The sequence below is a fragment of the Protopterus annectens genome, chromosome 9.part0 (genome assembly GCF_019279795.1).
Source record: "Protopterus annectens isolate FY-2018-M chromosome 9.part0, PAN1.0, whole genome shotgun sequence".
Taxonomy (NCBI): Eukaryota; Metazoa; Chordata; order Ceratodontiformes; family Protopteridae; genus Protopterus; species Protopterus annectens.
In genome coordinates, this window is record NC_056743.1 from 1154923852 (window position 1) to 1154937936 (window position 14085).

Consider the following 14085-nt stretch of genomic DNA (forward strand, 5'->3'; position numbering starts at 1 on the left):
ACAACTCACATGGAATGTTATGGTAAGTACATAACTTCTTTTTTATCTAATATTTCAGAGAGGTTGGCCAAATGTATATGCTGTTTTTTTTTCTTGTCTTGAATGGTTTGGGTTTAGTCGCTTATCTTTCCTTACTCCCTGTCCAGGTGGATGCCCAGTTACAGGTGGTACGCAAGCTGGAAGAAAAAGAGCACATATTGGCCAATACCATCAGCACAGCAGAGAAGGAACTTTCTCAGAGGACGCAAGCCTTAGAAATGCACAAACGAAAGGTAACCTCATATTCCTAACTCCTGCAGCCAATTGTGCACGTTAGAGAGGCCATTCAGATCTTCTAGATGTTGCATGTACGTTGTGTAGGTTTATAGATTTTGCTAAGCTTGCAGCCAATGACAGTTTAAGCTCAGTCACATCACACTGCCAAGAAATGTGGTGAGTCTGTGTCCCCTACTAAGCAGACTTTTTCCAAATATCTGTGAAAATTTGTGATCATCCATCCAGTCATCTAGGCTAATTTTAGAGGTTGCTAGAAAAGTACTCTGCTTGATGGGTAAGGGCAGCCTTTTCTCGAAGTGGTGGATACATTTAGTTAAGTATCTGTCATGCTATCTGGAGGTGTTGGTTTAGTCTTTCTTCTTCTTTCGGCTTTTCCTGGTTAAGGGTCGCCACAGCAGAACTCCGGTCCGCTAATGATTGGCAGTAGATTTTTACAGTGTCGAGTTGCCAGCCCAACCTTTCAACGAAGGTACGCTCATTTACACATGTCTTTTGAATGCCACTCGACCATGGGAAGGACATACAGACCACACAGAAGGAGCTCCGGCTGAGAATCAAACGGGAGAACCTCTTGCTGTGAGGCGTAATATAGTTTAAATCTCTCCAGTGAGCATTCGCTTTACCACTGGTAAGGTTTAGATGAAGGATTTCTAAGAGTGCTAGGTCATACAGAGTACGAAGGCGAAGTAGAGATTACATATCAGGAAGCTGTATGACACCAAGTAGACTGACAGGGGTTTAGGTATAACTGAGTAGCTAAGGGTACTGATACCCAATATCTTTTTAGTGTGGAAACATGTAAAGTCTCTGGAGCTGTTTTAGATGTTTCATAAGGTGCATTACATTCAGTGAAGGGCCTAATAAGGGATGAGTAAGGTGGGACTAACTTCTTTGGACTTTGAGGATATACCATGAAGGATAAGCTTTGCAAGGTAGAAGGATTTTTCTAACCACCACAGAGACATAGTGGTCAAAGGAAAGACTAATAAAGATATATATATATATATATATATATATATATCAAAGTACTGAAAACTCAAAATCCTGAAAACACACAGGATACCAACACTCACTATATGCCAGCACAAATACATACAAAAACATATTACCTTTCAACTATATTGAGGGGGCAAGTCCCCCTGTACCCTCCATATGTGTTTTATTTGTTTCTGTATGTACTTGTGCTGAAATATATTGAGTGTCGGTATCCTGTGTGTTTTCAGGATTTTGAGTTTTCACTATTTTGAACTTTCAGGATTTTGGGCTTTCAGGATTCTGTAGCACTTATATAAATAAATATATATATATATATATAGATATAGATATATAGATATAGATATATATATATAGATATATATATATATATATATATATATATATATAGATATATATATACATACACACATATACATATATGTCCAAGACTCTGATAACTATTTCAAATGTAAGTGGAATTTTTTCTGTGTGGTAAATATTAATGATGCTAGATCTGTGATGTTTTTCTTGGTGCTGAGGGGATAAGTCCATTATTAATACACCAAGTATTGCTGGAGAATGAGTATCAGAATGAGGTTTAACCATCCCCATTTAGCAATCATCCCAGCAACACAAATACTCTCCAAGAAGGCCTGGCAGAGACTAATATCTGGTGCCCGAGTCATGGTCTAAAACTCAATGTCAAGAAACGCATAGTAGTGTTCTTTTGAGAAGATGATTGCCCTAGAAACTACCATATTTGCAAATACACCCCTAAGAGTAGATCCAGTAGTAAGGAATTTGGGAATGCATGTTAACAGTAACCTGGTCTTTGACCTTCATATGTCTGCGGTAGTAAGGAAATCAGATGTTGTAGAACTTATGAGCAAGCATATAACATCCTGATCCATGGATGTTGTCCCTCTATAGTCTGATCGTGTCAGACCAACGATTGAGTACATCCTCTGGTATGTACCTGATCAGATATATGCAACAATTGGAGTGTCCACAGAGGTTACACACAAAAAGAATACAGAGTGTAAACAACATGTCCTACATAAACTGCCTCAAATCCCTGTCCTTGTAATCTGTCCTACAGACTGTTGAGAGGTGATCTATACCTGGCCTACAAAGCATCCCATGATCCCGCTGTGATGGACCTGTAGGACATCTGCATAACAAATCAGAATTGTCCACTCTCGTGCCCTAAACCTTGTCTGCAGCATAAATAGAAATGTTGGAGAGACATGCATGTGTCTTAAGAGACTATTCTTTGTAACATGCTTCCCATCCATGTGAAGGGGAGCTCTTCTTTAACCCAATTCAAGTGTAATTTGGACCAGTGGATGGGGAGTCAGAAATTTACCTCTGGTCTAGCATGTATGCCTCTAGCAGACTGAGGCATTCAGTAATTGCTTGACCCATACACTCACAATCCTTGATATATCCCTTAAAATAACTTTAGTGTATCAAAAATCATTGGATACGATTCAAAGATGGCTGCCATGCTGTAAACACTGCTAAACTGCAGCTCTTCAATTAACCCGAGGAAAATCTCTGATCTGAGTGGATATCAGGAGGTTTAAACATCAAATTGATGATAAAAAGTTGCATTTATACTGACCTAATCTAAAATCAGTTAAAAAAGTGGGAATAAAAAGTATTTATCCATCAGGATTACAAGTGATTACTTTGCTCTGAAGAGAGAAACAAACAAAGGACCGTGTGCTTTCTTTATTCTGCCTTTCTGCTTGGGGAAAGAAAAATCTTGCAACAAGGAAGAACCATGGAAACAACTACTACTAAGACAAAGTTGTCAGAACTACAGTCGCCAGTAAAGGATGGAACTGCGAAAAAACAAAGGATTACTAGACAGCAGGAACAACAGAAACCAGAAACTAGATCCAGGACTGATCAGCCATTAAACATGGAGGATATCAAACACGCTTTACTACCTATACAGGAAGCTCTAAAGGACTTGACCTCACAAATACAAACATTTGGAGTTTTATGCAATCAATTGCTTCAGAGAATGGACAAAACTGAGACCAGAATTTCTGAAATAGAGGACAAAATTGACATGCTGGAGAAAAAATCAAAGGTATGTGATGTGGATGTACAAGCCATGCAAAATAAACTTATTGATTTAGAAGCAAGGTCTAGAAGAAATAATATTATTATAAGAGGAATCCCTGAAAACATCCAGTATGCAGAGCTAATACCAGCCATAACACAAATATTTGAAATACTGTTAAATGATGCTGATGGGGTGAAACAGATTGTAATAGAAAGGGCACACAGAGCTGAGAGAGGTACAAGCTTCTACTATGCCTAGACCTGTATATGTCAAGATATTGAACTTTCAAGATGTTAGCAAAATACTGTTTACTGCAAAAAAAAATGGTGGCTATGTTATGTGGAAAAATGTTAAAATATTTCTGGCTCAAGATTTACCATTACAAGTAAGGCAGGCTAGACAGTCTTTATCTGCTTACTGTAAATTTCTGATTGATAAACAAATTAAATTCCAGATGAAATACCCCAATATGCTTACATTTATGGTGGATGGCACTAAATATTCTGTTTCCAATAAAAATCAGGCAAAAGAAGTGTTTCTGAAAGTTTTAAAGTTCTACCTGCATCAGAGGGCTGAAAAGAACTTCAGTTGAGACTGGCATGTTCCTGTAGTCAGATCCAGCATGTATTTTACCTCAAGGCTTTTCTAATCCTTTGTTTCTTCACTAAACTGTTCAGGCCTCTGAAAAGCAATAAAACTGTTTGTTTATGCTAATCTGAGGGTCTGCTGTCTGGTTTCCAGACTTTTATGGCCTCCAAGGTCTATTTCCATTGTGTGGTAAACAGGAAATGCCTGGATTTCAACTGAGAGTGTAGATTTGGATGTAATACTTCTTGTGGTCCTGCTGTGAAAGAGGTCCCTTGTCGTGAGTATTTCTGATGGTTTCCTGGCTTGAAAAGACAAAGAGAACTGAAAATAATATGATAATGTTCTTTTTATAACTAAATAACATTATAGTATGTACTTAAAGCACATAATAACATGTACTTTTACTGTTTTTTTCTTCTTTTATAGGTGTGAACCAAAATTGTTTTTTTTACTATATGCAGTGTGTGGCAGGCACTGTGTAGGGTACAGATCTAAAATGTAGGATGTATTTATTTTTTTTTTCTTTTCTCTCTCCTCTCTTCTGTAAAAAGTTTATGTACATAATGATTGCAACAAAACAGATACTTAAGGTAGGATAAAATAAGTACCCAATCTACTAAAACTTTCCTTTACACAGTAATAATCTTAGAAATGAGATTTGTTTAACTAATAGTTAAACCAAAGCTGTAGTTAAGTAGCTGTGTTTGGTAGGGAATGTGTAGTTTAGACTTTGATGTAGATATGCTAGAATATATAGGTTGTATGTTTAGGAAATGTTTTAAATGTTATTACCTGACGTTTTCAATGTGTTGGTGTGTTTAACCTTGTTTATATTTTCTCTTATACAAGACCTATATAAATCCTGGTCCAGGGTAAAGTGGGTAAGCACTGGTTAGGGACGGGATGTAGGAAATGCTTCCAGATTAGATATAGTGTACAGTCAATACATGTCAATTTCATAATTCCCTCTTATATTGTTATTTGATACCAAGACCTGTGAATGTGGGAGTTGAACTCATGGAATGTTAAAGGGCTCCAGAACTTGAAGAAGAGAAAGCTGTTGCTACACATATTATTACAGGACAAAGCACTGTTTGTATTTCTACAGGAAACACATTTGATGAATGAACAATGGAATGATATTAGAAAAAGAACTGGATTAGAGAGCTAGTGACATCAGAAGGTAAGACAAACAGTGCGGAGTGGCTATAATTATCAAAACCCAATACAAAGATAGGATTTTAGACTCCAAAGTGGATCCAAATGGGCGATGGTGTTATGTGATTTTATCGGATAATGCATTTGATAAACCTATCCTACTTTTGAATATATATGCCCCATGCAATGATCAACAAAGTTTCATAGCATCATTATATCCAATATTAACACAATATGATGGTTATTATTTTGTTGTGGGTGGGGACTGGAATACCTATCAAAATCCAAAGTTGGATAGGTCTTGTCCACAGAGAGCATTTAATAAGCAGGCCGGGATAGCATTAAATGATTTTAAGGAAGATTTTCAATTATATGACCCCTTTTCTTATTCACAAGATATTAATAATGCAAATAAATATACCTTCTATTCACCATGCCACAAAATGTGGGCTAGAATAGATTACTTTTGATATCTAAAGCACTAACGAATTTAGAACCAGTGGTGGTTATACATACTGCCATCTATCAGATCACTCAAAAATTTCGTTAAAATTTTCTAAAGATTTAAAAGACACAAGAAGGCATAGGGGTTATAATTGGTCACTCAACCCAAATCTTTTAAGTAAAAAGAGATAGCAGATGGAATTATAAAATATTTGAAAGAATTTACAGATAGCTTGAAGCTCCAAAAACATACCCCTGACATTGAATGGGCGACAGCTAAAGCTCAAATTAGAGGATTTCTTATACAAAAGCCTCATATTATAAGAAAATTCATAATAGTGATATTCAAAAACTAGAAATAAGAATAAAACAACTTGATAATGAGCTGATTCAGAATTTTAATGCTCAAACTGAGGAGGAAATGTTGAAGCTTCAAAGGGATCTCTTTTGCTTCATAATAATAAATTAACACTTCAAGAACATAGGTGTTTAGTGAAATATGCTAATAATGTTCAAATACCATCAAAAGCACTGGCAAGGATTATAAATCAATCAAAAACAACTGGATATATTTCGAAATTCAGTATAACGACACAATATATTCTAAAACTGAGGATATTGTTGATGTTTTTGGGAAAATCTATACTAAGGTGTATGAGGGGCAAACTGATAGGTCTCTACATAACCAGAATAAAAGTTTTCTGCAAAAAATTAACTTTCCAGAATTAGAAGAGAGCCTGCAAAGTGACCTGATTAAACCTATTTCTAAAGAAGAAATAGTATATACAATTCAACATATGAAAGTACATAAGTCGCCAGGGCCTGATGGTATTACAGCTGAATTTTACAAAGAGTTTGCTGATAGTTTGGGAAAAGAATTGTCTCATGTATTTAATTATATAACTAAAAATAAAATTAGTGACCCCCACCTCAATGCATCAAAAACAATTTTCATACATAAAACCAATTCGGATCCCCTTAACCCAGATAATTACAGACCAATAGCACTAATGAATGTGGATATGAAAATTTTAACATCAATTATAGCATCGAGACTAAAGAAGGTTTTGATATATTTAATTTCTAAGGAACAAGCTGGATTTATGGCAACTAGACAAACCAGCGATAACACACTTACACTGCATAATATGATGATGTATGCTAAAAAAAACAACTTTAATATCTATGCTCTTATAATAGATGCCCAGAAAGCATTTGATAGAGTAGACATACATTTTTTGTTTGATGTGTTACCCTATTTTAACTTGCCCCAAGAATTCATTCAGATACTACAAATATTATATAGTAATCCATACACTACGCTATACATCAATAGGACTTATTCTAACAGAATGCAGATTAAAAATGGTACTCGTCAGGGTTGTCCCATGTCCCCCTTATTGTTTAACCTATATCTAGAACCCCTATTTTTATATATCAAGCAAAATTTGTATCATAATGCACCAATAATTTATAGGAATAAAATATTAATGTCAGCATTCACGATGATCTTATTATTTATTGTACAACCGCAATTTCAGACAGTGAAAAGATATTAAAGCTCATAAACTAATTTTCAGTAGTTTCCAATTATAAAATTAACTTACAGAAAACAAATATCTTCCCATTAAGAACCCCAAAACCTTTTTCACTAATGGCCCTGATGGGGAAGTTAACATGTAAAGAAAATATTAAATATTTGGGTATCAACTTCTCTACGGATAATAAGGACTTTTATAACAATAATGTTAAACGAGTATGGGAACACATAATAGCTGATTGTGACAGATGGAAGAATTTAAAACTACCGGTATTAGCAAAAGTATCAATAGTGAAAATGAATATACTACCACGAATGTTATACATATTTAGGTCTGCCCAATTATCAATTTCAAAAACAGTTTTTAAACAAATGCATAAAGATCTAGCTAAATTTATCTGGAACCCAAAAAGAACTAGAATATCTTATGAGAAATTAATGACCCCTAAAACAAGAGGGGACTTGAGCTACCAAACTTTGAAGCATATTATTTGATTGTAAACGCTAATAAAATTTTAAGAATTGCTAATTATGATGTAACTAATACAAAATGGATACCAACTTGGGTGGTCTTGAATCATAAGCATATTTTGGATAGGAAAATAAATCCTAAAGCATTGCCCTTTATGGACAAAATTAGTCTGATAAAATATGGGGTCATGGACCACATAATAACCTGTGTCTCATCTTTGCAAACTTTATTTCAGTCCATAGATTTATTGCAATATATGATGGTTCTTCAACCTTTCCACAGGAATCCTAATTTTAAACTAAATAATCAGCTGATCGATCTCAGCAAATTTCCATTAATACTTAATCTGACTCTATTTGATGTTTTTAATAAACTTGACTTATCGGCTTTACAAATTAGACAGGAAATGAATCTACCTAGAAGTTACATTGTTATAATGAGACAAGTTAAAGAACTTGCCTTGAGCTACTTTAGGAACTTTAAACCTGCAGCCGGATTTGTGGATAAGTGCTCTGAATTGTGGCAAGCTATCCAACAAGACACTAAATTTATAGCAACTGCATATAAATTAATTAAGGATTTGAAATTTCAGGACAAAATTTTGCTTTCAGAGTATTGGGTAAAAAGTAACAGTAACAGACAATCAGATATTAAAAGCAATTGATATAACTAGGAAATCAGTTTCTTTTCAAAAACTGATGTACACGCAATTGATGATTTGGAACAATGCATATTACACACATCTTAGATTACATAAATTTAACCCTAGAAATTCTCCAATTTGTCCATACTGTGCAGATCAAACAGCGGATCTTCTTCATATGTTCTGGAGTTGTAAATGCGTATATAAACTTTGGAACTCTCTTAAAGTACAACTGCAAAAGATGGGTTATCAAAGTTCTACACTGTCATGGGAATTTATGATTCTACACATTCCTCCAAGAGAGCTTTCCAGATCGCAAACTATTGTTTGTATGAATATTTTTGCTGATGAAACTCTATATAGCCACAAATTGGCTAGAACCACATAAGACATCATGGAATAATTTTAAGCTTGTGGCTATAAAGCATATACTAGCACATAAATTACTTCTGAAACAAACTAACAAAAATATTAATAACCCGAAAATATGGGAAAAGGTCTTCAATATTATATTAGCATGATACTGATTTTAGGAATATATTAAATATAGGAAGCATTTCATGTAGATATTGTATAAATGGTTTGTAGTAGTTATAGTGTGTTATGTGTGTGATGTTTATTGTATTTTTGTAATGTTTTTGGAAAATATATTTCAATAAAAATTTATTATGGAAAAAAAAAAAAAAATCATTGGATACTTTTGGGAGACATGGCTAGGCTTAAAAAGGTACCCTGGAGACCTAGTAATCACCTATGAACTTAAATCAGCAAACTTGGTTAGCCATAGTCCCTTGATGTCTGCTTCTAAGTCAGAGACGTATGTACCAAAGAGGGTGGGGCCCAGGGCAGAGTCCTGTGAGATTCTACTGTATGAGTTTAGTTTTAAATTTGTCATTATACTTTGGCCAGGTTAGTATCTATGACTTAATGCATGTGCCCAGCAGGGTAAAATTCAAAGTAGGCAACATACTCTGTTGCAATTTGCTGAGGAATTGTACCATTTGTGATTGTCAGTAAAATCATTAAGTAGCAAATAATTGAGTTGGTAGTGATTCCTGAATTTAGAGGAGTTGAATGCTATAAAGCAAGTTTTCATATAGAAGATCTCAGAGAAGTGGTCATACTTGACTTGGGAGGGGTAACAAGTGTGGTGGTACTATTGGGAGAAGTGTTTGAAAAATGAAAGTTGCAGATACTAAGAAACACAGGCTATAAAGAAAATTGTATAGAAAGAAAAACACAAGGGAGTGTAAGCAGTGGATATCCAAAGTGTGTGGTGCCTGCACTTCAGCATTTACATAACAATTTTGTCTATAAACTTTCTCCTTGGTAGTCTTGTTCTTAGAGGAAATTCTGTTTTTTATTTATTTTGTTGAATGTGAAGACAGAGTTAACATACAGTTTTGTGGTTTCTGCAGCCATTTAAGATGCCATGTTTTCAATTTTTATTGCAGACATTTTGCATGACGGATACATGCCTTTCAGCTTCCCAGAATTTTGCAAGTAGTCCAGGTTTTCCCTTCATATTTATGCTCTGTTTCTAATAAAATGTGACTTTCTAGCAAATCATTTGACTATTGAACTCTCAGAATAATGGCAAACGTAGTTTCAGAATGCATATCTTTCAGAAAATGCATGCTAATGCAAAACTTGTTTTTCTAGCAACTTTCTAAGTATATAAGAGCAGTATTTATTTAAGATCTGTCCCTGATTTTAAACCTTAGTTCTCTCCATTATTTTTGACTTTGTCCAGTACTCTTGGACTTAGAGGTTGAGCTGTATGGTGGAATGTGGAATTGAAAGCATTACTTGAGTCCCGTCTATGTAGATAGTTGTAATTAAATGGAAAGCTGGTGTTGTCTAGTGACAGAGTTAATGGAGGCTTCTCTGCCACTGTTTTATGTGAGGCTATTGGTAACTTTAAATGTTTATCTTACAGGCATTGGAGGCTACCCAGCTGGCAGAGGACCTTAAGGTGCAGTATGATACTTCTCTAAGGAAACTGAAGGAGGTTCAAGAAGAAATAGTGGAGAATAGTGTTGCTAGAGAGAAGGAGACCTTCAACTACAAACGGGCCCAGGTATGCTTTTGTCTCCTTTTTTATAAAATAGATCAAGTTTTCCTGACATTGCCAGTAATCATGCCTTCTTAGGCTCATAGGTGTTTGAGGCTAACAACCACAAAGGCTTTTTTAAGCATAGCCTTGCATCCCTAATCTCTGACAAGATGTTCATTGTGTTTCACTGTTGCAGTCATTACACTTGGGTTATCCTGCTGGCAGGCTACCCGCGGTCGGCCTGAATTCCAAAGTCCTGGTCCGGCATCGGTTGCTCTCACCTCTTCCTTGACATCAGTGCGCTAGGGGTATAAAAGATGCAGCTGATGACATTTTCTTCAGTCTTTCTTGCCGCACGGTGCAAGTGCCGGTTGGCCGACTCCTGAGATTTTCGAAATTGAATTTCAGAACCAAAGTCTTCAATAAAGCTAAGAACCCCGTTGGGGAAACTTTTTCTTGCTCCAGACCGATGTCAGTAAAAGTTAACAATTGTATTTCTTGTGGGAAGCAAATGCCTCGTAAGGATTTTCACTCTTACTGTATTCCTTGCCTAGGCCCCGACCACGACGTTGCTAGTTGTCGGTTTTGTGTTAGATTCAACCAACGCACTATTAAGCATCGGTTCGATTTAGCTTTACATTACTTTGGCCGAAGGTTTAATTATATAATGCTGTCGGAACAACCGACGACCGGAATTCATAAAAAGCGCAAGGACAAAAAGGACATGCATCTGAGGTCCAAAACCGACAACTAAGCCTCTTCTAGGCCAGTCGCCAGTTCTCAGTGAGGCACTTTCGCAGCCACTGACACCCGCTACCTCAAAGCCACAGGCCGCCTCCGACTCACACATGGAGACAACTAGGCCTCTGGAAACTCAAGGTACTGGCCCTATGGGAGACTATTCCCTCAGATGGGTCCGGAGCCGCTGAGCAGGCATCAGCTTCTGAGGGTGTTTTCAGACCTACACAGCTTACTATCAGGACTACTTCAGCAGCCAAGACAAAGTCTAAAACACCTATAAAGACAAGAAACAAGTACAGCATTCACCTGGACCGTCATCCATGCCAAAGAAACAGATGCTTAAAATGGCCAAGGACTTTATTCTGATCAGGGGTTCCCATCCCCCTCCTGATAAAAGGCCTAGGCAAGATACTGACTATGATTCCTCTGACCAGGTTTCTATTTCCTCTGATTCCTCTTCAGAACAGGGATATTCTCTTCCTCCTTATGAGGACTCTGACGCTGAAGAATCTATCCCTTCAGCCTCTCCTCCTGAGGATTACTCTTTTGGGGAAACCCTGCACACCATGAGGGAACATTTCCATTGGGAGAGACAGGATTATTTAGAATCCAAGAAAAGGCTCAGAAACTTTATTTTACTGCCTTAGCACAGGCCCCTTGCTATTCCCCCTGTACTAGATATTGTTGATGATTTTTCTGAATCCAGATTCTCATAAATTTATTTATAAATACCCTGCTGCTGACCCAGAAACAATCTCTCAGGGTCCCAAAGGGGTTAAGGCTTCCACTGCAAAAAACCCTGTTCCCTCTGAGCACTGGACAGATGGGGGGATAAAAGTCTACACCTCTGCTACTTTAGCTGTAAGGGCTTTAAACTGCCAGTTTCACATGCTTAAATATCAGCAATACCTAATGTCTTTGCTAAAACAGAAAATGCTTACAAGCTCAGAATGTTCTGAAAATAAGGAAATGCAGGATTTATTGCATGCAGCTGAACAAGTGGGAAAGCATACTTTGCAATGTGGTTTTGATTCATTAGAGGCTTCTTGCAGAGCCGCAGTTACAGGTTCTGTCATTTGAAGGCATGCTTGGTTAAAAGAACAAAGTTTACCTGATCATGTTAAAGCAAGATTGTTGGATGCTCCATTACAACATGATACTTTGTTTGGTGTTAAGGCAGAAGAGGTGTTAAAGAAAATGGAGGATAAAGCAAATTCAATGCAGACAGTATAGTATTTCTTACAGATTTAGCCACCCAGATTTAGCAGGAACTGGCCTACTAAAAATTGGTCCTTTCCAGTGTCAGACAGGCCACAAAGAGGCAGATACAGATGCCCAAGAGGCAGATCTCAGCCCCAAGGCTCATACAGACCTAAGCAATGGGGTGCTTCAGCCCCCAAAGGCGGAGAAGACAAATCACAACCTTATAGGAAACCGTCCCAGTGACTTTCCTCTACCAATGCCAAGCTCTTACATTTTGGCAGATTCCTTAGGGGGGAAAACTAGCACTTTTCTCACAAAATTGGCACATGATCACCCAGGACAAATGGGTACTGAATATTGTTTCCCAGGGTTACAGGTTCCACTTTCACAACCTACCAAGGTCAAAAGGTATGCCAGACCTTGCCACACAATCAATCGGCAGAGGCGCAAAAACAAATTTCTGCTCTCATGGACATGAGGGCTATCCAAAAAGTACCACAGCAAGAGCAGGAACAAGGATTTTACTCGAGACTTTTCTTGGTACCCAGAAAGGACAGAGCTTGGAGACCAATACTGGACCTGTCTACTCTAAATACTTTCCTGGAAGTTCCAAAATTCAAAATGTTTACACTGCATCAACTTCTACCCATGCTGGGCAAGAGGGCTTGGCTAGTTACCTTGGACCTCAAAGAGGCATACCTGCATGTCCCAATCAGACAATCTTGCAGAAGATACCTCAGATTTATAGTTGGCTCAATGCATTACCAATTCTCTGCACTGCCATTTGGCTTATCTACTGCACCCAGGGTCTTCACAAAATGCCTGGCACCAGTAATTGCATTTTGCAGACAAAAAGGAATTCAAATATATCCCTACTTGGACAACTGCCTTATTCAAGTGGACAGCAAGGACATTCTACTAAAGCATCTGGTGTTTGTAAAAAGATTACTAATTTGCCTAGGGTACACAGTAAACGAAAAGAAATCAAAAGTAGTGCCCTCTCAAGAGATAATATTCCTGGGTGCAAGCTTAAATACAACTGCCCAGATGGCTTATCTCACGCCAGACAAAGGCAACTGACTCATTACTTTCAAATTATGGCAACAAAGACCCAGCTAACTGCAAGAAAAATTCTGCAGGTTTTGGGCTTCATGGCATCCTGCTAATTCCATATGCAAGACTGCATATGAGGAAGCTACAGTGGTATCTAAAAAGTGTTTGGACTCAACATTGCCACAGCCTGGAAGCAGTAATTACTCTCATTCCCTGCCTGCAACAAGAGTTTCGATGGTGGGCACTGGCCTGTCACCACAACAAGGGACAGCCTTTCACTTTCTCCACAGCCAGGCAGACACTAACAGATGCATCGGATTATGCCTGGGGAGCACACATGGCAAGAATATGTATACAGGGCAAGTGGCCCACAGACCAAATGCATCTTCATATCAATCAAAAAGAGATGCTAGCAGTCCAGAATGCCCTGACAGCCTTCAAGGATTTACTACATCCAGGACAACTATTACTAAAGACAGACAATACTACAGTCATGTAGTACATAAACAAGCAAGGGGGCACACATTCCTACCCCCTCTGCAGACAAGCCATAACTTTGTGGAACACAGCATTGGCCTATCAAGTACATCTGCAGGCACAATTCCTGCCAGGAAAGAAAAATACTCTGGCAGACGAACTAAGCAGAAAGCTCATGGACCCTCACGAGTGGAAACTAGATCCACAAGTCTTCAGCATGATAACAAAGAAATGGGGATGCCCAGACATAGATCTGTTTGCCTCCCCTCACAACTGCCAACTGCAGAGATTCTGCACAAGGACTTATCACTCACAAGCATGGAAGGTGGACGCACTATCATTCAGCTGGAAAAGCCTAACAGTTTATGCCTATCCACCACTA

The 14085-nt window shown here is 37.6% G+C and overlaps 1 protein-coding gene across 1 annotated transcript in view; it reads left to right on the forward strand.

Annotated features, from left to right (window-relative positions):
• The window catches only part of RNF20 (ring finger protein 20), a 1863764-nt gene that overhangs the window by 1777827 nt on the left and 71852 nt on the right, over positions 1-14085 (forward strand). Inside the window, exons 17-18 of the mRNA XM_044084026.1 lie at positions 147-272; positions 10113-10253. Of these exons, the coding sequence (XP_043939961.1) occupies positions 147-272; positions 10113-10253 (267 nt within the window). The remainder of the gene's footprint in view (positions 1-146; positions 273-10112; positions 10254-14085) is intronic.